Genomic DNA, 21,578 nt, shown 5'->3' on the forward strand with positions numbered 1-21,578 from the left:
GTTTAATTTACTGGTAATTCCAATGATTAAAAGCTCGTTTTTATCGTCATTAAGACAAAGGCCGTGTGTAGCCATCCAAGTTTGAATGATTTGGTAGATTTTGTTTATGAGGGTGGTGTCATTGTCGTAATCTCCTTGGATTGTGATGAGGATCTGTAACGCTCACCTGGTATCCACGGGGACGTCACTCAGCCTGTTCTGACCTCTTACGACCTTGAACCCTTCCCTGGAGGCTATTCGACTGGAGACTGGGCCTAAAACACAGGATTGGTAGAGTTTAACTCCCTATTGTCTCTGTGTGCTTGAACCCCTTCTTCCCCGGGGTCCATCCTTTCCCTTTGATCCACAGCTCACCTTGTTTTCTTGGATAGTGTGCTCTCCATCCTGCCTTCAGCGCAGGGGCGCGTTAATTGATGCAGGCTCGTTGCTGCCTAGTTACTTCACTGGCAAGAGTCCGACAGGTAAGTATAATGAGTCTTTTGAACAGTTCTCTAACTTCATTCCTTTCCTTCCTTAGATGATGGCCAGCGTCCGGGGATGGCGGCGTGCTGGTGAGATGAGTAGCGCTGAAGGTGAGTGAGAGCGCGATGCGCGATGCACCCCTTTCGTATTTGCAATGAACTGAGTTCTTTTTCTGTGTCTTATAGGTGCTGCGACGTTTTCAGCGTGGATGCCGGTTATGAAGAACAAATGCGGTGGGTAAGCACGGTATGCAGCGCCTCTAGATGTTTCCACGCTAACCTGGAGTGTCTTTTCCCTCTTGCAGATGGATGAGAAGTTCCAGAGACAGAGTTCCCCCAGAGCGCTGGGATTCAGGTAAGCGTTTGAAGCTCGTACAGTATTTAAAAATAAGCGAAGATTGGCAGAATGCTTACTAATGCCTTTTTTCTGATCTTTTCCCTTTTCCTTAGGAAGTGGCGTGCTGGGATGGAATGACACCGCCGAAGATGCCTGCAGAACAGATGGAGCGATGACGGATGGGCAGAAGGCCCACAAGGTAAGGCTGTTCCTAATGGTGTTCTTGTTCTTGCAGGAGCTGAGCGCAGAAGAAAGATGCAGGCCTACTGGAGACCGATCCGAACACGGTGAGTGTCACGCAGCAGGTGCAGAAAACGCAAAGCATGTTTCTCCTTGGTGTGGCTTAAATAGTCTCTGGGTATCCCAGGTGCCTCTGGGCTGAACCACACCCAAAAGACTAGACCGCAAATGCAGTTCTGGGAACCGAAATATGTGGGGGCATCCATCTTGTCCCCATCAATGCACTACAAGTCCAATCCCCAATGTTATCCTATGGGAGTGAGTGAGTCTGGTGCCACAAGCGCCAAGTCTGACTCCAAGTGGGTCTTTGGAGGGATGGAGACGCCCTTGAGGGCCATGTAGGTGATCTTGGCCTGGCTCCAGCCTGACATCTTGGAGGGCTGGGGACATGAGGGGCAGGAATCATGACAGGATCTGGGTGTCGTCAGCATAATTGCTATATGAGACACCCAGTTTATCCAAGATATCAAAGAGGGGCTTTGTAAAAATATTATACAAGGTAGGTGAAACGCATGAGCCCTGTAGAACCCCACAAGTGATGGGAACTGGGTCAGCGGCTGAGATGGGTGAAAAGACTCATAGTTCTATTAGTCAGGAATGGGTTTATCCATGCCGTGGCCTTGGTGGAAAAATTAGCAGCTGATTTAAGGTGGTTGCAAAGTACTTTATGATCTACCAAGTCGAATGTGGCTGATAGATCTAGAAGAAGGAGAATGGATGAGTCTCCTTTGGTCTTTGCGCTCATCTAGTTGGTTTTTGGGATCAAGGAGGGCTGTCTCGGGTCCATGTCTTGGTCTAAATCCAGATTGTCTAGTACCTAGTAGGTTATTAATCTCCAGGTAGGATTGGATCTGTAGATAGGCAGCTTTATCTAAGATTTTAAAGAGGAACGGAACTGTCGTTATTGGTGTGTAATTAGTTGGGACATTAGGGTCAAGGTTAGTTTTTTTTAAGAGGGGTAGTATCCAGGCATCTTTGAGGTCGATAAAGGATGTGACGAAAGGGGCTAGTTCTTGTGCAGCTTCTTTGATAATAGGGGCTGGACATGTGTCACCAAGACAGCGAGAGGGTTTAAGAGAAGTGATAATGTTCTTAGCTTCTGCAATGGAAATAGCTATAAAGTTAAATTGGTTGTGAGGTTTAGTTTGGTTGATGGTGAGATCCTGTAGGATGATTTCTTGAGTGGAGAAGGCAATGTTGTGGAGGGAGGATCTTTTGGCAGAGATTTTGTCTTGTAACATAGTGATTTTATTGCATAAGGCATTTTCAATGTTGGTGCACCACATTTTATCTTTGGTACAGGATCTATGGGTGTGATAGGGGATTTTAATTCTCTAAGGATGGTGAAGATTTCCCTAGTGTTTGAATTTGCTTTTTTAATTCTGTCATTAAAGGTCTCTTTTTTTGCCTGGAGGATTTGTTTCTTTTAACTATTGGTGAGGGTAGTGAGAAGATTTTTTTTATGAGGGGAGTTTTTTTTTCTCCAACGGGCTACATCATTTTTATTTATGCAGGGATTTTAGGCTTGGTGTGAACCAAGTGTTTAGATGGGCACGAGGTTTGGATTTACATAGTTTCAGTGGTGCAATGACGTCTATGGCTGAGTTGATAGTGTTATTATGCAGGTCAACCAGATCATTAGGGTTAGTGATAAGATTAGAGTGATTAGTGATAGGCTGAATCAGAGGTAGGAGATTTGTGACTGTTATGTTTTTTTATACAACGTGTAAAGACTGGAGGTGCCGGTAGTGTGGTTGTTTTAGCTAGGGGTAGGTCTGAGATGGTTAACACGATCAGATGATGATCAGTCCATATGCATGGTTCAATAGCCGTTATGGTGGAGGTGCAGTTAATATCTGTCACCCAATCCAGAGTACGGCCTTTGACATGTGTGGGGCCGTTGTTTCGGATGGTGAGGCCTGCTTCCAATATTGTGTTGGCTAGAATTGAGGCATTAGAGTCCTGAGGGTCATTGTATCCTAAGTTGAAGTCACCAAGTAGGATAATTTGTGTCCCCGGTTTAGCATTGATGTTGAGAGGGTGGTTATGTGGATATTTGAGCTGGTAGTTCGATTATAAAGTTTGGGTGACGCTTTTGGTAATTGGCAATGATTAACAGAAATGTTGGCGCATGAACGTTACTCATGTTACAACAAACATAAAACAAGTGGATATAGGGACAAGTCTGCAAAACATTCGCAGAGCCAAGAGAGAAAGAGTCAAGGTTGTCCGGTGTGATCTTAATGTGTTCTGGGGCAGAAGTTAGATTCATGAGGTGAAAGTGTGGTAGAGTCAGGTTTAGGAGTCATGGGTGGGGAGGGAACATTATTTGGTTAATGGTTAATGTGTGCAGGCATATCTTGGTTAGATTCTTCTGTTCATGGAGCCAGTTTTTCATATTCGTTTTGAACCTCTTGTGTGTGTATGTTAATGTTAGGGATTTTAGGTGTTTACGATCACCCTTGCATAGTAGTGTAATGCAAATGAGCAGAATGTCAAGACTAGTTGCTTAATTTAAAAGACAATTTCAGGTAATTGCTGTGGCTTGTGCCTTATAAAATCTTTTTGAATAGGTGCGAATTGTCTGTGTGCGCTGCTAAAAATCTTCTGAGCAGCACCCAGAAGGAAGGTGGGCAAGCGCACATGCGCACAGCTTAGAGGGAACATTGGCCACTGCCATTGTAAAATTAAAAATACCTCATGCACCGCTCTGCACTGTTCAAAACACCCCTTTAGCCTATGTTTTCTACTGAATATCAATAGTGTTTTAATGATATACAATATCCTACCTACAGTACCAAGCAGGCATGACCGTAAAGAAAAGGCGATTTGTTTGTTTTTTGGGCTATTTTTCACACTTTGGTGCCCCTCATTCTTGCTAGAGTCATGGAAACACCTTGGATGCCTTCAATAATCCCTTTTACCCTTTTATGAAGATCAGCATCTCAGGACCCTGTTAAAAGTCTGCAAACCACAATGACGGCCATTTGAAGAATGTTCCAAGCCCCATACAATCAGATTGGTTGTTTTTCAACATGACAATCAGGTTGCTTTTAAATAGGCCTGTGAACTGGTCCATGAACCACCCGGGAGAACATTCATGGATTCAAATTGTAGGAGCTGAAACACAGAAACACAAGAGTGTCCTCATGTCAGTGAACACTAGAAGACCACAATAACTGCATTGTCATGGTGGCGCCAACAACAAGACAAGCTCACGCTGGCACTGGTGGACACATCAGGAAAAAAGCCCAGCCTAATGCCGGGGGACATCAGGGAGAAAAGATCAGCTCAGCACCAGGAACCAGCAGGTAGATACCAGACCAGACCAGCACTGAGAACTGCAGTTAGGCATCTAATCAGCCTGGCCATGGATGACATGGAACAGGTTTCAGAAAGGTCCAGTGCATGGGAACAATAATGAGACACCAGACCTCCAACACTTAATAGTGGAAGGCCTGTCTGTAAGCAACATCCAAGGAGACAGGAGACAGGGAGGTTTAAAATGTAACAATCTCTTTATTTTTTTATTAAACATTATTCTTTTCACCACACACCCCAGAAAGAAAGAAAATATGTGAAAGAAAACCAACGAATTTGAAAGAGAGAGAGAGAGAGAGAGAGAGAGGAAGAAAGAAAAAGAGAAACAGAGAGCTAGAGAGAGCAAGAGGAAGAGAAATATAGAGCGCGAAAGAGACACACACAAACATCCCCTCGGGGGCCGCTCCTAGCGCCAGCCGGAGCGCAGCGCTAGGTAGGAAGTATGTACAAGACGATTCACTATTTACAGTACAAATCCTTGATAATTACAAGCGTCAGCCCAGTGGCAGCCAGCCTCACATCTCGAGAAATCACGCACTTAGGGCTTCCAAGAAGAGAAAACAAACCGTCAACAGAAAGGGGTTTCTGGGGTACGGGAATCGGACGAAGAATATCAAAGTATTGAGATTTGGGGTAAGGGAAGGAATAAAGTTGGAAAAGAGAGAAAAGAACAAGTAGGGAAGAGTTCAGCAAATGGGTAGAACTGCAATTCATAATCTTTCTGAGGACTTCTTCATCTTAAATATATATATATACACAGAACGTCAAAACAACCAGTACAATCACTTGCTTATAACATTCATCAGGCAGGTAGAACCAGCACAACGCTGGCGGAGGCAGCTAGCACCCCACAAGGCGCCTCCTCCCTCTTTCAAAATGGGGCAGGCATGGGTTTACAGGGCGAGTTAATCCCCACCGCAGGTGTGGGAGCAGTTGTGTGCGAGAAAGGCAGAACCTCGGCCCTCAACAATTGGCAGCGAGTGTCACTCACTTATTTTATGAAGTGCCAAGTGAGCTTGGTGGCCTCACAATACTTGGATGTCCAAACAAAAGATAGCAGGTAGATGGAAGGGTGTACGGTCTTTGATGTGGGAGGCCTGGTGAACGAGGTGGGCTTCAGTGGATTATCTGAAGATTAGATGGTGTGTGTGTGTAGATGTAAAGGAGCCAGAGCTGTGCGATTGTACCATTGGTAAATGTATGTTTGCCTGTACTTATGGTGGTGATGTCTAAGTGCACAGGAATTGGGAAGATGTGTACACGTGGACGCTGTGCGTGTGCACAGACGGTGGACGTGTGGTTTGCTGCATCACTATTTGAGGTATGTTTGTATGTACGGGTAGAGTAGGTCTCTTTGTATGCACTGGTGGTAGAAGGGAGCTTGACTGCACCACTGTTGGTGATGAAAGATGAATTCCAACCCATTTCCATCTGAGGCATCACACCTCTGTAATGAGGATGTCAACCCTTAGCTGGTGGAAAGAATGGATGAGGTAGCAATTACCAAGGATATAGTTAGCAAAGTTGGCCGCAACTCTGCCCCATCAGGGATACGTTCCTGCTGGCCTCAGAGTTAGTATGGAAAAGGAGAGGTCTGTGCTTTGGCAGTGCATTTGGTAGGCCATACATCTGTGGAAATGAAGTGAAGAGCACCAAACCTAAACATATTGATGGGATGGGATATTCCTGAATGAAAGCTACAGGGATGGAGGAAGGCCTGCCAGTAGCCCTCTGAGATGCCAGGGAGATGGGACACACTGTCTCTATAACTACCTAGAAGAGACTTGTGATCTACCCAGGACTTTAGGAAGGGCAGGCCTTTTTCAGGTTCTTGAGAGCAATGAGCTTATTTTTAAGGGTCAATTTAAGGTTCTGCAGAAATGGGCACAGATTAAAAATTGTCAAAGCCAGCCTTAGAAAGGGCCAGGTCTCTAAGCACAAAGGTGGTGCATCTTACTGTAGCATTCATGGCCAAGCACAGGGTGTGAAGAGGATGCTATTTTCAGAAACCTAGAAAGAGTCTATAAGTCTTCCCGCTTAGCCAAAAAAGGGCACACACAGCCTATCACCAAATTACCTGACTGGTGTCCTTATATTCAACTATCAATTATAAAGTCCTACAAAAGCAGGAGGCCCCATCCAAGGGAAACATGGAAAGGATCTCGTGGGGCAGGGAGTTGGCATATATTGCTACTACTCTGGCACCTCCCATAATCTTCTATATGGCGATCTGGCCTAGACAACAAAGTTACTTGTAGTATTGTTGGGGTTCTCTTGATTGGTGCTGTGTACTTTTCTGTTGGTGCAGAGGGTGGCGTAGGCTCAAGGGGTGCATGGCCCTGATATCTTTCAGCCTCTTTAATACTGGACTCTAGCCTTGTGATCGGGGACAAAAATAGATCCCCCAAGCATCTGCCTCTCCTGGAAGAGAGGGGAAGGAAGCCACAATACCAAAGGCTCGGTCTGAAACAACTGCACCTTATCTAGAGAAGAAGGTGGGGAAAACGAGGCACTAGTGGCCTGTGGGAGGGAGGAGCTGGTTGAAGCTAACACATCAAGACCTCTGCTTCTCTGACATTCTGACATTAGCCCCTTGACCTGGGGTAGGAGAAGGGATTGCTGACACACCAAGGATTCCTGCTCTCTGGCACTGGCTGCTCCTGCCCTCTGCTTGCAAGTTGCCCAGCACGCCACAGTGTTGGCCCTGTGGCCGCGTGTGTGTCTCCTCTTGTCTGAATCATGAGATGCTGCCTACCGCCACTCGCTGTGCAGTCTCTTGCCTCTCCAGCAAGGAGGCAGCCATAATCTTCCTCAGTGCCTGGAGGAGGGCCTGCCCCATGGCCCGAGGCATTGTTCTGAGCACGCGCCCCATCCTGTGGGCTAGTGGTGGTCAGTTCTGCTGCGAAACTCTCCATTTTCTGTGATTTGGAGTCGAGGCGGCAGAGGCGGATGGCCCGGCATCATCCCGTTCCATGGCTGCGTCATGGAGCTCGTCAGACGCGGGTTTGCTGCACCCATGGAGGAAAGCTGCCTCTCCTGCAAAAGATCCAGCACGCACTCCTTATTTACCAATGTTAGAGATGAAGGCAGCTGTCAGACAACATCAACCCCCACACATTAGCAATTCTGCTACCAACGCCCCTTTCCCCCACAAATATGGGCAGCCATGGGCGACCCTAGATCTCCCCCAATATAACGTTATCTCTTTGTGTACCCACAGAAAGCGCAGTGTCCCTTCCAGGATTCCCTCTTTCAGGCACGGCTCTGTATCCAACATGAACATTGCCCCCTGATCTGGCACTGTGAACGGCCTTTACCTGGGACCCTGACAGCAGTGGACACTGCGTGCCTCCCCTCACTGAGGACACTCAGACCCCAGCCCTCTTTGACCGCTCACACTGTGACTTCCCCCTCACCTGTGGGGCTCTGAACCTATCCCTCTGGCTGCAACCTCCTCTCACCTTAGACACCTGAACCCCAGTCCTCACAATGCGGCCTCTTCTCACCCATGACATATATTAACCGAACCCCGGCAATGTGACCTTGTCTCACCTGGAACACCCGTAACCCAGCCCACTCCCCTGAGGCACACATAGCTCAGCCTTGACACTGTGACTCCAACTTACCCGAGAGAACGAGACTCTAGCTTACACAGTATGATCTGTACTCACCTATGAAAACCTGAACCAAGCCCTGGCACTATGATATCCCATAACCTTTGACCTAAATGCTGACACTCAGAATTCCATGAATATGTGTAGGCCCCAAATCAGTCTTGACACTGTAACCTTCATTCAACTAAGACACCCTGGTCACAGTCCTCATACTGTGATCTCCCTTCACAGTGATGGCTAATCTCTGCTCACATGTGTTCATTAGCCTGAATCCAACCATTGTTATCTCCCGTAACCTGTGACATAACACTGTGACCTATTCTCACCTTTAACATTTGGCCCCAGCCATGTGACTCTGGACCTAGCCGACACTCCAAGAATTCCTACCATTCACTCCTCACCTAGCATTGCCGCTGCGAGTTCTGCTCAACAGTCACCTCTCACCTATTATTGACACTGTGGCCTCCAGTCACCCCTCACCTAGTGGCGGTACAGTGACTTCTGCTCCCCAGCCACCCCTGACCTAGCACTGAGACTGTGATCTCCCCAAACCAGTCGTCCCTGACCTAGCATTGACACTGTGAGTTTCAGTCACTTGTCACCCCTGACTTAGTGTTAACAAACATTGTGACTTTCCCTAACTAGCCATCCACATCTGCTGCTGACACGGCATCCTCCCTTCACCTGCCATTGCCATCATTCACTTAGCACTTACACTAAGACTTCGCTCACCAGTCACCCCTGACCTAGCATTGACAGTGTGACTTCTGCTCATCAGTCACCCCTGACATAGCATTGACAGTGTAACTTCCGCTCACCAGTCACGCCTGACCTAGCGTTGACAGTGTGACTTCTGCTCACCAGTCACACCTGACCTAGCGTTGACAGTGTGAATCTGCTCACCAGTCACCCCTGACCTAGCGTTGACACTGACTTCCGCTCACCAGTCACCCCTGACCTAGCGTTGACACTGACTTCCACTCACCAGTCACCCCTGACCTAGCGTTGACAGTGTGACTTCTGCTCACCAGTCACGCCTGACCTAGCGTTGACAGTGTGACTTCTGCTCACCAGTCACGCCTGACCTAGCGTTGACAGTGTGAATCTGCTCACCAGTCACCCCTGACCTAGCGTTGACACTGACTTCCGCTCACCAGTCACCCCTGACCTAGCGTTGACACTGACTTCCACTCACCAGTCACCCCTGACCTAGCGTTGACAGTGTGAATCTGCTCACCAGTCACCCCTGACCTAGCGGTGACACTGACTTCCGCTCACCAGTCACCCCTGACCTAGCGTTGACACTGACTTCCACTCACCAGTCACCCCTGATCTAGCATTGACTCCTGCTCACATGTAACCTTTGTCCCTAGCTCCACAAGATGACCCTTCCCACTAATGACACTTGGCCTAGTCCTGATATTATCACCTCCACTTAATCTGTGACCCTTAATTTTAGCCCTAAAATGAATCTCCACTCACCTAGGACTCCTGAGCCCATACAAAGTGACTTCCCATCGTCTGTCACCCTTAGCCCTTGCCCAGACAAGATAAACTCTTCCCGCCAGTGACCTCTGGCCCCTTTCTTGAGAGTTTGACCTCCTCTCATATTGCACTTGATCTGAGCATTGCGACTGTGACCTCCCTTACCCTGCGACCCCTAACCGTACCTCCTAAAGGTTGCCATCCATCACCTGTAACCCCTCAATCTAGCCCTATTAAAGTGATATATGCTTTCTTGTAACCCTAAGCCTCAGCCGATATCCTGCACCTTGACACAGTGACCTTTGCTGGACTTCAGTCCACATCTCAGATTTATTGGTCCCATCTAGGTGCTATCTTTGAAAGGTTCAACATAAAAGAGTTTTCTTTGGGCTACAGGGTGGTGAATCCTGCTTCCTCCCCCCACATGGCCAGTTCCACCCTCCACCTCAGGTACTGCTACGCGGGACCAGCTCATGACCCATCAACCATCAAGAAACGCCATGGTTCAACACCAGTTCAGCAAAAACCTGAGTAGGAAAGTTTAGAGGCAAGGAGGGCTTTCTCCTTGACTTATTTAGGGGGCAGAATTCCCTTCCCACATGATGAGAGTGTAGATAGGCCCCATTGACCTGAGTAACCTGGATGGTGGATGGCTCAAACAAAGTCTGTTGTGCCACTCCAGGACAACCCAACTCAACCTCTAGCAATCGTCACGGAAAGTGACGCCAGGAACTCTACCCACTAGCCAACTTCCCAACAAGATTTCCACAGTGCAATCCTATTCACCCCCCAAAAGTATATCCCAAACATAAACAAACCTGGAACAAACCTGCATTCAGCACCAGAACCTCGGAGCTCCCAGAACAGACTGATTATCAGCACCAGGACTCCCGAGCTCCCAGAACAGACAGTCTATTATCAGCACGTGGACCTCGGACAGCCTAGAACGGACATGTTATCAGCACCAGAACCTCGTCAGGTCCCAGCATGGACATAAGATTAGCACCCAAACCCCAAAGAACCCAACATAAACATATTTATCAGAATCAGGACACCAGAACTCCCACCACAGACATGTGTCTTGGCACCAGGACCACACAATGCCAAACAAAATAAAAATCAACAAGGACACCTTCATATGGGGCTTGTGTTTTTAACATTATCATCCCATCCCACTCCCTATATAAAGCACCCTGAATTGAATGAACCTGTTTTGTGGCAGGCTAACACATAAATTTAGACCCAGACTCCTCACCCATGATGCCAGATCCCATTCCCCATCAGATGTGCTAAACGCCAGCAGATTGGGGTGCTTTCCTGATGAGCCTCATGCAGATGGAAACATCAGAACGCTGCGTCAGTAAATGGTCATGTCTACACCAGCAGGTGCAACTGTGCCTGTGTTTGATTCTGATGCTCTACAGGATCAACCTAAACACTTACTCCATTCCCAAACACCTAAGATCATACCAATCGATTGCACTCCCAGTTCTACTTGAGACCAGAAGGAGAATTCTTTGCGTGCTGTGGTTTTAAATCGGTCTAGTTCCTGATCTGCCAGACAAGGGTTCATCCCATATTAGACTCTAGATATTCAAACAGTTCAGAAATAGGGTATGGACCTCTTGCCATGCATTAAAACTATCAAACCCATGTTCCATCCCAGATATTGCGCCATCCCAGCAATGAACCATGAAACCTGGCTTGTTTGAAGATCTTGTCCTGATTGGGAACTATCATTTGACCCCTAGCTGACTCCCAAACTTTCCTGCACCATGGGTATATGACTGGGGAATGACCCACTCTCCCATTGGCGCCCAACACGCTGCAACTGGATTTGAGTAGTTTGCCTGGATTTTACTCCAAGGGTAATCCTCCAACACCACTAATTATGGCACCACCCGGTTGAAGACTGTCAGTCCCAGTACCCACAGTTCCTTGCAGATGAGCATGATCACGAGAACCACCCCGTGGTTAGCAGAACAGCCATTATACATGTTTTCCAAAACAGAGGAACTTGGTGAAATGTGGCGTTGCAGACAAAAGACAAGTGAACTGACATGGCATTAACGATGAAAACTGGGTGCCCCAGGTGCTGTGCCCTACTGGGTAGCCAAGATGGAGATTCAACCCCCTCGTCCCCACCCGCTCCCAATTCATAACCTCACCAGGAGGACATAGCTTGGATTCTGTTTGTCTGTGCATTAGTTTGTGTCTTGCGGTGCCTCATCACCACTGAAGAAAGGCTGGCGGTGCATAGGCACACGCAGACCATGCCATGGATTTTAGGATTGCAGTCTCAGCTAAGGCCGTGCCCATATTCACCAGTTGACACACAGATGCCAATAAGTAGCTAACACTGGTGCACACAACAGCAACACATGCTAAACATAGACCAAAAGGAAGGGTAACTGAAACAAGCCAATAACACCAGAAGTGCCAAATGTAGAGGGGCATGTGCAGACAGAAGAACTGGGGGCAGATAAAGCCAGCACGTCTCTTCCTGTTTCCCCACTTACTACCATGCATGCAACGATTCCCTACACACTTGATCCCCCGTTGCCTTGTTCCATAATCTCTACTGGAAGACAGGTTCCATGGGTAACAACCATTTCCCGATCTGCAGATAAATGCATCTTCACTCATCAATGTCTTCAATCTCTTGCCTATAGGACAAGGGCCTGCAGCTGTGTCTCACCACATGTTTGGGGCTACGACTCCCATGGTACCTGAACACTGACTGTGCCATCTAGGACTGATGGGTTTTGCAGTCCAAAACACCTGTAGAGCCAACAATTGCAGGCCCCTGCAATAGAAGACTCTGCCCCAACCCTTCCTTTTCATCTCTGCCTACCCCCACACTCTTGCCCCATCCATGTTTGTTTCCTATTTATCTGGGGTCCATTTGTGGCATAGCTTTGATATAACCTACTGAAGCCGTCTTGTATTTCTAATTTCAGAGACAGTTATATGACCCCATAAGTGTGAGATACGCTGGGGTTCACTAGTTTTCTCTAGTAATATGGTTCAAAGGCTGGACCCCTAGCTCCAAATGTAGACACATGAAAGAGTCCCAGCTGAGCATGCAACAGCAGCTGGCCTAATCTTCCGAGGGAGTCTCAGTGGTCATTCTCCAGCAGCCAAAGGATATGCCCAGATGTGAGCATCACACAAGCATGTATCCACCTTGACTCTCAGTGCCTGGCAGCACCCCTGTCTCACGACCCCAGACCTGCTCACCAGTCCAGTGGAGACATTCATTTTCTGGCTTGCACACAACATAGGGCTGTGCTTCTAAGGGTGTGTATGTAGACTTCACACATTAAACAGCCAACGTTCTTGGCATGCATGGATCAGGATATTCCAGTACTCATGGCGAGGATCCATGTCTCTCTGACACCCAATGAGGTCAAGTCTAAACTTCTTCTATTCTCATAATTAAGATACACCCAACCTCCTCCATCCCTGAATCTGTGACGGTCCTATGTTTCTCAGATTCCTGGAATATTGGATCAGGGCTAGCTATTCTTGCCACCACAAAAATAACAGACATTCCCCATGCCACTGAAGTCCCCAAAGTCATGACATACTTGTGTCCAAAATCTCTCTGTTCCTCAGTGGTGATGACAGATGTAGGGTCAGGGGTCCGTGCACTGCCACGATGATGAGAGACGCAGACAGGATGTGATGGGAGGTTGGAGACACAGAAAAGAAAAATGACATTGTAATTTCCACCTGAGCCTCGATAAGTCTCCGCTTGGGCTCCATGGGGTCCGGGGTGTGGTCCTTCCGAATCTCTTCCTCGACAAGCATCAACCTGAAAGACAACAGAGGAAAACATGAGTGTGACTACGCACCCAGTGTGGAGAGTCCTGCAGAATCTATCTGCTGATGGAGAGCTGCGTAGTAGCTGGCTGATCATGGAGAACTGTCGGGAAGCTGGCTGCCCAACAAACCTCTGTTGACCTTCCAAATAGTAAACAAGGAAAGCAGCGTGCATGGAGGTTCTGACTGTGCATGGAACGTCCCAAGGAGCCAGCATCAAGCTTGTCTAGTGTGGAGAACCATGTAGGAGCTGGCTGCCCATGGAGAGTTGTGAAGAAGCTTGCTGCACATGGGGTGCCAGGAAGAAGCGGGCTGCCCATAGAGAGCCATGGAGTAGCTGGCTGCCCATGGAGAGCAGTGAAGAAGCTTGCTGCTTATCGAGAGCCATGGAGAAACTTTCTGTCAAAAGAAAACCATGAAGAAGCTGGTTGTCAATGGACAGCCATGAAGAAGTGGCTGCCCAAAAAGAGCTGTGAAGATGCTGGTTGATTTTCAAACCTCTGTTGGTAGGTAGAATGCAAGGGAAGTAGTGAGCATAGATTGTCTGACTTTGCATAAAGTGTACCAGGGGGCCGTCACCTGCCTGGACTGGAAACATGGAGTGCTGCTTGTGAGCCTCCACCTGCACAAGAACTACTGACCAACACAGCTCCCAGCCAAGCTCGATCACCCTGGCATATAGTTGCAAGGGAAGTAGACATCCATTTCGATAGGAGCTTTTGAAGTAACATGGTCCTAGGACACATCATTTAAGCTTTTACAAAGAAGACGAAGGTAGATGTGACCATGATTACTTCTCCTTCACAAAGTATTTTGAATTTTGAAAAGCAAAGCTTCCCCTCTGTTGCTTTCCACTCAGAAGAAGTGCAAGGATTGAGCAGAAATGTCTGCTTCACGTCCTCTTGCACATGGAATAGATATTGAAGCTCCTCACCAGACTCAGAGCCACCTTCCAGCAAGGAAACCAGAAGGCCATTGGGCCTGTCCCTAATCTTTGCAGGCTCAAGGTGCCCCAAGGAACTTTGCTGCTCTTCCCTTACTCTTGAGAAAGCATGTCCTCTGTGGGTGCAGCTGGACCTTCTGCATCTACTTCCAGTCCAATACTACAACCATTCCTGGGAATAAATGCTTTCAGCTGAAGGTGTAACAACTCTTTCCCCTGCCTCCTCCCCCAAAACCTCTATTCAAGAACCCAAATAGAATATGAACTGAGAGAATAGGTTCCACTACTTCCTCCTAGCATGAGATCTATGGTGCCTCTATCAAACATATGTTCCACCTACCAGCAAGCAATGCTGCAAGTGCCATAATCCCTCCTCCAAACTTAAGAGGTTTACTGTTTTCCACCAACTGGCATCGCTTATGAAGGGAAGGAGGAACGCTAAGAGAAAAGGCTTTTGCCCTTGACAAATAGTGTGGAACAAAGTGGAGGGCACAATGAAAGGGCCCCTTCTGCATCCCAACATGGAGCATTCCAAAAGAAACAAAGTGCTAGCGGAACCCTTCTCCAGCACAGCGAGCCCCAGTCTTTACCCATCCTATTCAGTAGAATCCACCCCACCTTCAAGAAGAACTCCCAGGGATGTATGTGCGTCCATGCTGCTCTTTGATCATAAGAAACCCACCAGCAGAACCATATTCTACATCAAGCCTCTCCTGAGCTTCCGTGGGCACAGCATGGGCACAAAGTACTGTTCCTAAAGACCCAGACATGTATTAATTGAATGTCGACTTTCAGACTGCACACATGAAGCAATATACTCAGAGATTCAGTTCAGAGATTCAGCCAGAGAGTAGGAGCAGGAGCTCCTCTCCTTCACCAACTCTGCATTTGAAGCAGCACCTCTACTCATCCAGCAGAGCAGATCGAAGGTAAGCCTGAGGGCTATTACCAGTTTACTTTGCGATTGCACAGCTGTTGCTGGAATTATCCAGCTGCATTATCCAGTATCATCAAATAGAATTGTGCGTCTATTGTTCTGAATGAAGCTGAATGACCGTGCCTTTTCATCCTGCCGACACACCAAAGCAGCGAGGCAACCTCTACAAGATGGCCGCTGCTGCTGCCGCTATTACAGCTTTTGGGCTTAATGCCTGCCCCGAGTAGCCCACTGGCTACGATCTCTCGCTTGTGGCATATCGGAGGCCGGCGACAGGCGAAGCCGGCACACCCCCCAAGGCACACACTAAGGCTCCTGACTGAGCCTGACAGAGCGGGATGAGCTCCGCGCTCCAACATACTCTGTCCCTCCATCTGCCACTCCACGCCACCACCTCAGAAGGATTCAACAGTCGTGGAACCTGCAGACTGTTCACCTGCCCACCCATTCAATCGAACACGGTGGGCTACACTTCAAGGGTTCCATGTAATAATGTCGCCACAAAAATCTCGCCATACAAAAATATTGCCGAAAAATGGTCGTTTTTTGCCCCTGTCGCCATATATATGGTCACCCAAATAATATCACCACGACATTTTCCCGCCGATATTATTTACGTCGACCATATATATGGCGATAATATTACCTGATACCACTTCGAGAACTCGCTTTGCTACTCACCTACGCCTGTCTTACCAGTCCCCATTTTTTGCCAACTTCGCTTCCCCCAACTTCACCTACTTAACGTACCCCATGAACGCCTTTATCCGGTACCTCACTGTTCTACGAGTACGGCACTCTCTTGCTAAAGCATATCCACCGCGCTAGCGTGAACAGCCCCAGCACCGCGCGACCCTACTGAGTTGGAGTCAGTTGCATGCCAACAGGGCATTAGATGCATAAGGTTGGATGTAACTCCCCTAATGCTCCACTTGCAGCTCACCAAGGCAAGTTGTATTTTGCCTTTTCCCCACACGCCATTGCTGCCTGCCAATGTGTACATCTGTGTACCAAAGCAGATATAGCATCTCTGCTGACTGCCACGCACTTCGATCAACATTGTGCACAAGTGCCCATAGCACTATGGCTGATTCCATTTGCCAAAGTACCATTGCTGATGCCAGTGCAAAATTGCGCGCCTATAGCCACTGACTAGTTGTATGCCACTACTGATTGCCCATTTGTGTGCCCACAGTACTATTGATAATTCCTTTTTGCCTATCATTGCTGATTCCCATTGCCTAGCTGTGTACTATTGTTGATGCCTATACCAAACTGCGTGCCTATAGCACCACTGTTGACTGACACTGCCCACCTGTGTACCATTGCTGATGGCCTTTGCCTCATAGTGCGCCTCCTACGCTAAATCATGATCATATTCTGGGCTTTTACCACCTACCTCCATATTGCTCTCTGCTTACCTGTCCACCCACCTATGGCCCACAGAGACACTAGGCACCCCCACTCGCTGCAGCCCATCAACAAGAGAATCATGCCAAGCACCACCAGCAGGTTGCTAGATACTCAGAAGAAACTACCCACTCAAGCCGACATACCACCGACCCCATTCCTACCACAATGTTTACTAACAGCACCTAGGCCCTTTTCCAACAGACTAGTGCACCCCAATAATCCATATCTTAATGCACCAGACCTCTGTATTCAACACTTCACCAAAGAACCCACATCCAACCAACCCTGCCCACTCAAAAGAAGAAATGAAATACTAGGCTCAAGACTCTCGCCATCTCTGCCTTCACCTAAAAAGACAAGCTTCCCCTCTGGACCTCACCGTACCGCCACAACCATCAGTGCCATCAGCACTCCTACAACCATAACTAAAGGTGCACTCATCAACGCCAGATCACTGCCAGCCCACGCCTTCGATATCTCTGTCACTACAACTTCATTAGACCTTGACTTCTTAGCAGTCACTGAAACATGGCTTCATGCTGCTGCCGGAACTTCTCTTTCACTCGCCATCCCAGACAAATATTCTATCACCTCACTGTACCGCCACAAACATCAGCGCCATCAGCACTCCTACAACCATAATTAAAGGTGCACTCATCAACGCCAGATCACTGCCAGCCCACGCCCCCGATATCTCTGTCACTATAACTTCATTAGACCTTGACTTCCTAGCAGTCACTGAAACATGGTTTCATGCTGCTGCCGGTACTTCTCTTTCACTCGCCATCCCAGACAAATACTCTATCATCTGACTTGATAGATAGTGTAACCGAGCCAAAGGCAGAGGCATCGCCTTTATCTCCAAAACTGCCTTAGGTCTTAGACCTATCTCTAACCAAACCTTCCTGTCCGCTGAACTTCTGTCCGTCAAATTACCCACTTCAGCCTCTCGCACTACCACCATCCACCTCGTCTACAGACCACCAGGGCCTGCATCCACATTTGAAGAAGATATTACTCTTCTCCTATATAACAACACCAAGCCAGGATCCCAAATCATTTTACTTGGTGACCTCAAACTGTAGTTTCCAAGATGCTAAAGACCCTAAAGCCTCTTCTCTAGCTACCTCTATCTCTGACCTAGGTTTCACACACCGAATCTCAGCATCCACCACATCAAAGGTAGGACATTAGATTGGATTGTGGACCTTAACTGTAACAGAGACATCCTGTCCAATGCACCATGTGCTTGGACAGACCAGCATCTGATTTCATTCATTATAAAGGACGAGAGTAACCAGAACAACACTCTCAACCTCGCCCCCCCATTCAAACAAGGAACACCTGCAATATTACAGTGGAAAAGCTGCTCCCATTACTCCAACCAATAGTCAACGCCACTAACACCAAACACTCCCCACGGTCCTAGTAGACTTATTCAACCAAACGGTACTCAATGCCTTAAATACCTTTGCCCCCACTCAAACTGCACAAAGCTAAACCACTCGCCCATCTAAACTCGTGGTTCACCCCCCACCTCAGATCTTTGAGTAAAGCTAACAGAAACGTAGGAAAAGTCATTCTACTGCTGCTTACAAAGAGAACTTCCTATCATCATCCCTAACTTACAAAGAAGTAATCCTACAATCAAAAAAGAATCTTATAACACCCACATTGTGCAAGCTAAATCTAGCACGAAGGAACTCTTCAATGTACTCAGAGAGTTAGAATCACCAGCACCTCCACCAATTGCATCAAAGACGCCTTATGGTGCTCTAACATACAGTCAGCATTACTAAACAAAATAACTATGCTGCAAAACAAAATTGAGTCTAAAAGACTTCTAATCCTCGACTCTGCCCCTAAACCTATGTCCTCGAGGCCTGCCACCAAACCTTGCAAACCTTGCAAACGTGTCAACTTCTCATCTCTGACTGCCAAAAAAGTAGAGGACATAATCTCCAAATTAAAACCATCAAGATGCCAGGGAGACATCTGTCCGGCGCCCATCATCAAGGAGGCTGCCAAAGAACTTGCGCCCTTCATCACATCCCTCATTAACATGTCCTTGCAAACAGGCATAGTGCCCAACAACCTCAAAGACGCATGGGTCCTTCTGCTCCTTAAGAAACCCTCACTTGACCCTGCCATCCCCACCAATTATAGACCTATCACCACAGTCCCTTTTCTTCTAAGAATCATTGACAGAGCAGTTTATCTGCAGATTCAGGAGCATTTACAAATTAACAACCTTCTTGGCCTCAGGCAATCAGGCTTCAGGCCGAGACACGGCAGAGAAACGGCCCTTATTGACTTAAAGACTCAACTAGAGGAGCTTAAAGACAAAGGCAAACTAGCCCTCCTCTTACTCCTAGATCTGTCGGCAGCGTTCGACTTAGTAGATCATAAAATCCTCAGCTCGCACCTCAGGTCAGCAGCACACTTCTCTCACAAAGCCACAACCTGGATTCAATCCTTCTTAGACAATAGAGTTTTCTCTCCAACATCATCTGTCAACCCCGCCCCAGTCACACGTGGCGTCCCACAAGGCTCCGGTGTGTCACCTACTCTCCATAACTTATTCACAAAGCCTTTGTTCGACGACTTTGACCATCTGGGTGTCACCTACACTAACTATGCATATGACACCCAGATAGTCATACACCAAACTGCTTAACAAGATCTACAGCATCATCCAAGCCTGGATGGCTAAACATGGACTCTGTCTCAATGACAAGAAGACAGATCTCCTCCTTCTGGGATCTAAGCCCAAACTAAGCAAATTTAGCAAACAATTTGACACTTTCAACATTGATGGCAATTCCATCAAGGTTTCCAAAGAGGTGAAAACCCTTGGCATATACATCCACGACTCACTAAACCTATCAAGACAGGTTAATGCTTCAGCCTCATCTACAACATATACCTGCAAGTTAATCACTGCCTGCAGTTCCTTGCTCTCTACACCTAACTGTATTACTCTAGCTATAGAGCTAGTACTCTCCAAGCTAGATTACTACAATGCACTCTATCTTGGTACTAGTCAACAGAATCGGAGAAAAATGCAAGTTCTGCAAAATAACACCATCAGGGCAGCTCTAAATATCCGCAGATCTCATCATATTTCTGAAGCTAGACGTAACCTGAACTGGCTGTCGATCAAGCAATGGATTGCCTTCGAAACCCTATCTCTGACCCACAAATGTCTCATCAATTTAGCTCCCAAATACCTGACTGAAAACCTCACACGCAACTCCTCAGATCGCCCTATGAGATCGGCGCAAGCTCAGTGCCTCAAAGTCCCCGATTTCAGGCTGCAAAAGGGAGGAGGGAGCAGCTTCCCAGTTCTTGCAGCCAAGCTCTGGACCTCATTACCCTCTTCACTAAGAGCCGAACCTGCCTTCCACCCTTTCAGAAGGAACGCCAAAACCTGGCTTCTTGAGCAGCATCACTAGTTCACTTAGTAGCCACCTGGCCCATAACCTTGCAATTACCTGTATATTTGCTTATTTCTGTAAATGTATGGTCTCACTCATTAGTACCGCCTATCTTAAGACATGTATAGTCAGTCACAAGCTTGCAGTAATTTGGAAACTGTTGTTCTCTGTAATTATGTAATTATTTAATTTGCTGTACATATCTATGTGCCTCGCCTTATAACGTACCATGTAACACTTGTAATTTTATCTTGCCATGTAACCTCCTATGTAAGAACTATGTAAGAAATGCGTCAAGATGCCTTCAGGCTTGGAGCGCTTTACAAATAAACAAACCAAACCAAGCCAAACAAAGTACGGCTCCTAAAGAGCCAGACATCTATTAAATGAATGCCGACTTAAAGAACTGCACACATGAAGCAATATGCTCCTGGACACCAAACCAGTGGGATCCAGTAGAGAGCCTGTTCTTCTTTCAGCACATTTCTAAGCACTTCATAACTGTCACTTCAGAAATGCCCAGCTGTCAATGTGGGATCTGCCCCCCTGACTAATCAGGATAGGTTATGGCCGTACATGTACTTTCCTGGGTGAGTTGGAGGGCAGCGAACATACTTTAGGATGGCAAAACCTCAATTTAGGAGTGCAAACAGATTGAATATAACAAACTAGAGATTAGGAAGGCAGAGCATGCCTTAAAAGTGCACGCTGCTCGTCCTGCATAGGAGTTGTGGACAGCAAACCTTTTCAGCCTTTCTGAAACCTGTGATCCCATTGGGAAGAGTCCTGCTATGCTGCTATGCTCGCGAGAAATGAAAGGTTGAAAACAGACTTTTTAGTTTGGTATTCTGTCAGAATAATTGGTCTTTCTGTTTAGAGATGTTAGTTCCAGCGGGAGGCCATAGTGCTGCTGCAAGTGGTGTAAACACTGATGGCCATGTTGACTCTGTGGGACTCTGTGGGTGGACCAGAGACACCCTCAGTGAAATGTAAAGGGAAGTCCCAACTTATAAGCGCTGATCATGAATACAGTGAGCCATTTGGTCCAGAAAGGCTCATTCTAGTGAGACACATTCCTTGTAAAAAGGTTCCAAGTTAATGGAAACTGGCTTGGCGTCCTTATGAATTCAGTATTCATTACTATCAGCCTGGCATGTGTTGAATAAAATGTGCCTCAAACGTAGGGGCATCAATGCAGGCTACAGAAGCTGAGAAAGGCAACTCATGACAATATTGGAGTAATTTGAGAGAAATCAAGTTGCGTGTAAGCCACACAAGCCACAGCATCTAGCTGCGTTCCAGATCTTACACCAAAATAGAGCTCCAGGGTATGCTTCCCAGACATGGCAAGTCACAACTGTGCAGGGATTGTCACTGGTCCAATGGATGAAGGAGTCTTCCTGAGCCCATGAATGTTTTGATCGGAAGTGACATCAGAAGAAAGGGCAGCCTCTTCATAAAGGTGCTAAAGAAGATTATGAGCCATTCAAAGCTTTTAAACGATATAGTGCAGATTGAGAGGAACCAAGCAACATGTTGAAATGGGCTTTCCTAACGCAACATCC

General features: G+C 47.3%; 1 protein-coding gene across 8 annotated transcripts in view; it reads right to left on the reverse strand.

The window, feature by feature from the left end:
* Positions 1 to 4,537: 4,537 nt before the first annotated feature.
* The window catches only part of SYNGAP1 (synaptic Ras GTPase activating protein 1), a 2,054,767-nt gene continuing 2,037,726 nt past the window's right edge, over positions 4,538 to 21,578 (reverse strand). For 4 of the 8 annotated variants that reach the window (XM_069635199.1, XM_069635202.1, XM_069635203.1 and 1 more), the window contains 2 exons: positions 13,194 to 13,275; positions 4,538 to 7,394 (listed from right to left, as the gene is read on the reverse strand). In XM_069635199.1, coding sequence (XP_069491300.1) covers positions 7,240 to 7,394; positions 13,194 to 13,275 — 237 coding nt within the window. In that variant the 3' untranslated portion in view covers positions 4,538 to 7,239. Of the gene's footprint in view, positions 7,396 to 10,287; positions 10,400 to 13,193; positions 13,276 to 21,578 lie in introns of all 8 variants that reach the window. The other 4 variants (XR_011283210.1, XM_069635201.1, XM_069635198.1 and 1 more) reach the window with 2 other exon arrangements.

This window comes from Ambystoma mexicanum, chromosome 13, assembly GCF_040938575.1.
Source record: "Ambystoma mexicanum isolate Mex_15411 chromosome 13, UKY_AmexF1_1, whole genome shotgun sequence".
NCBI classification, from domain to species: Eukaryota; Metazoa; Chordata; class Amphibia; order Caudata; family Ambystomatidae; genus Ambystoma; species Ambystoma mexicanum.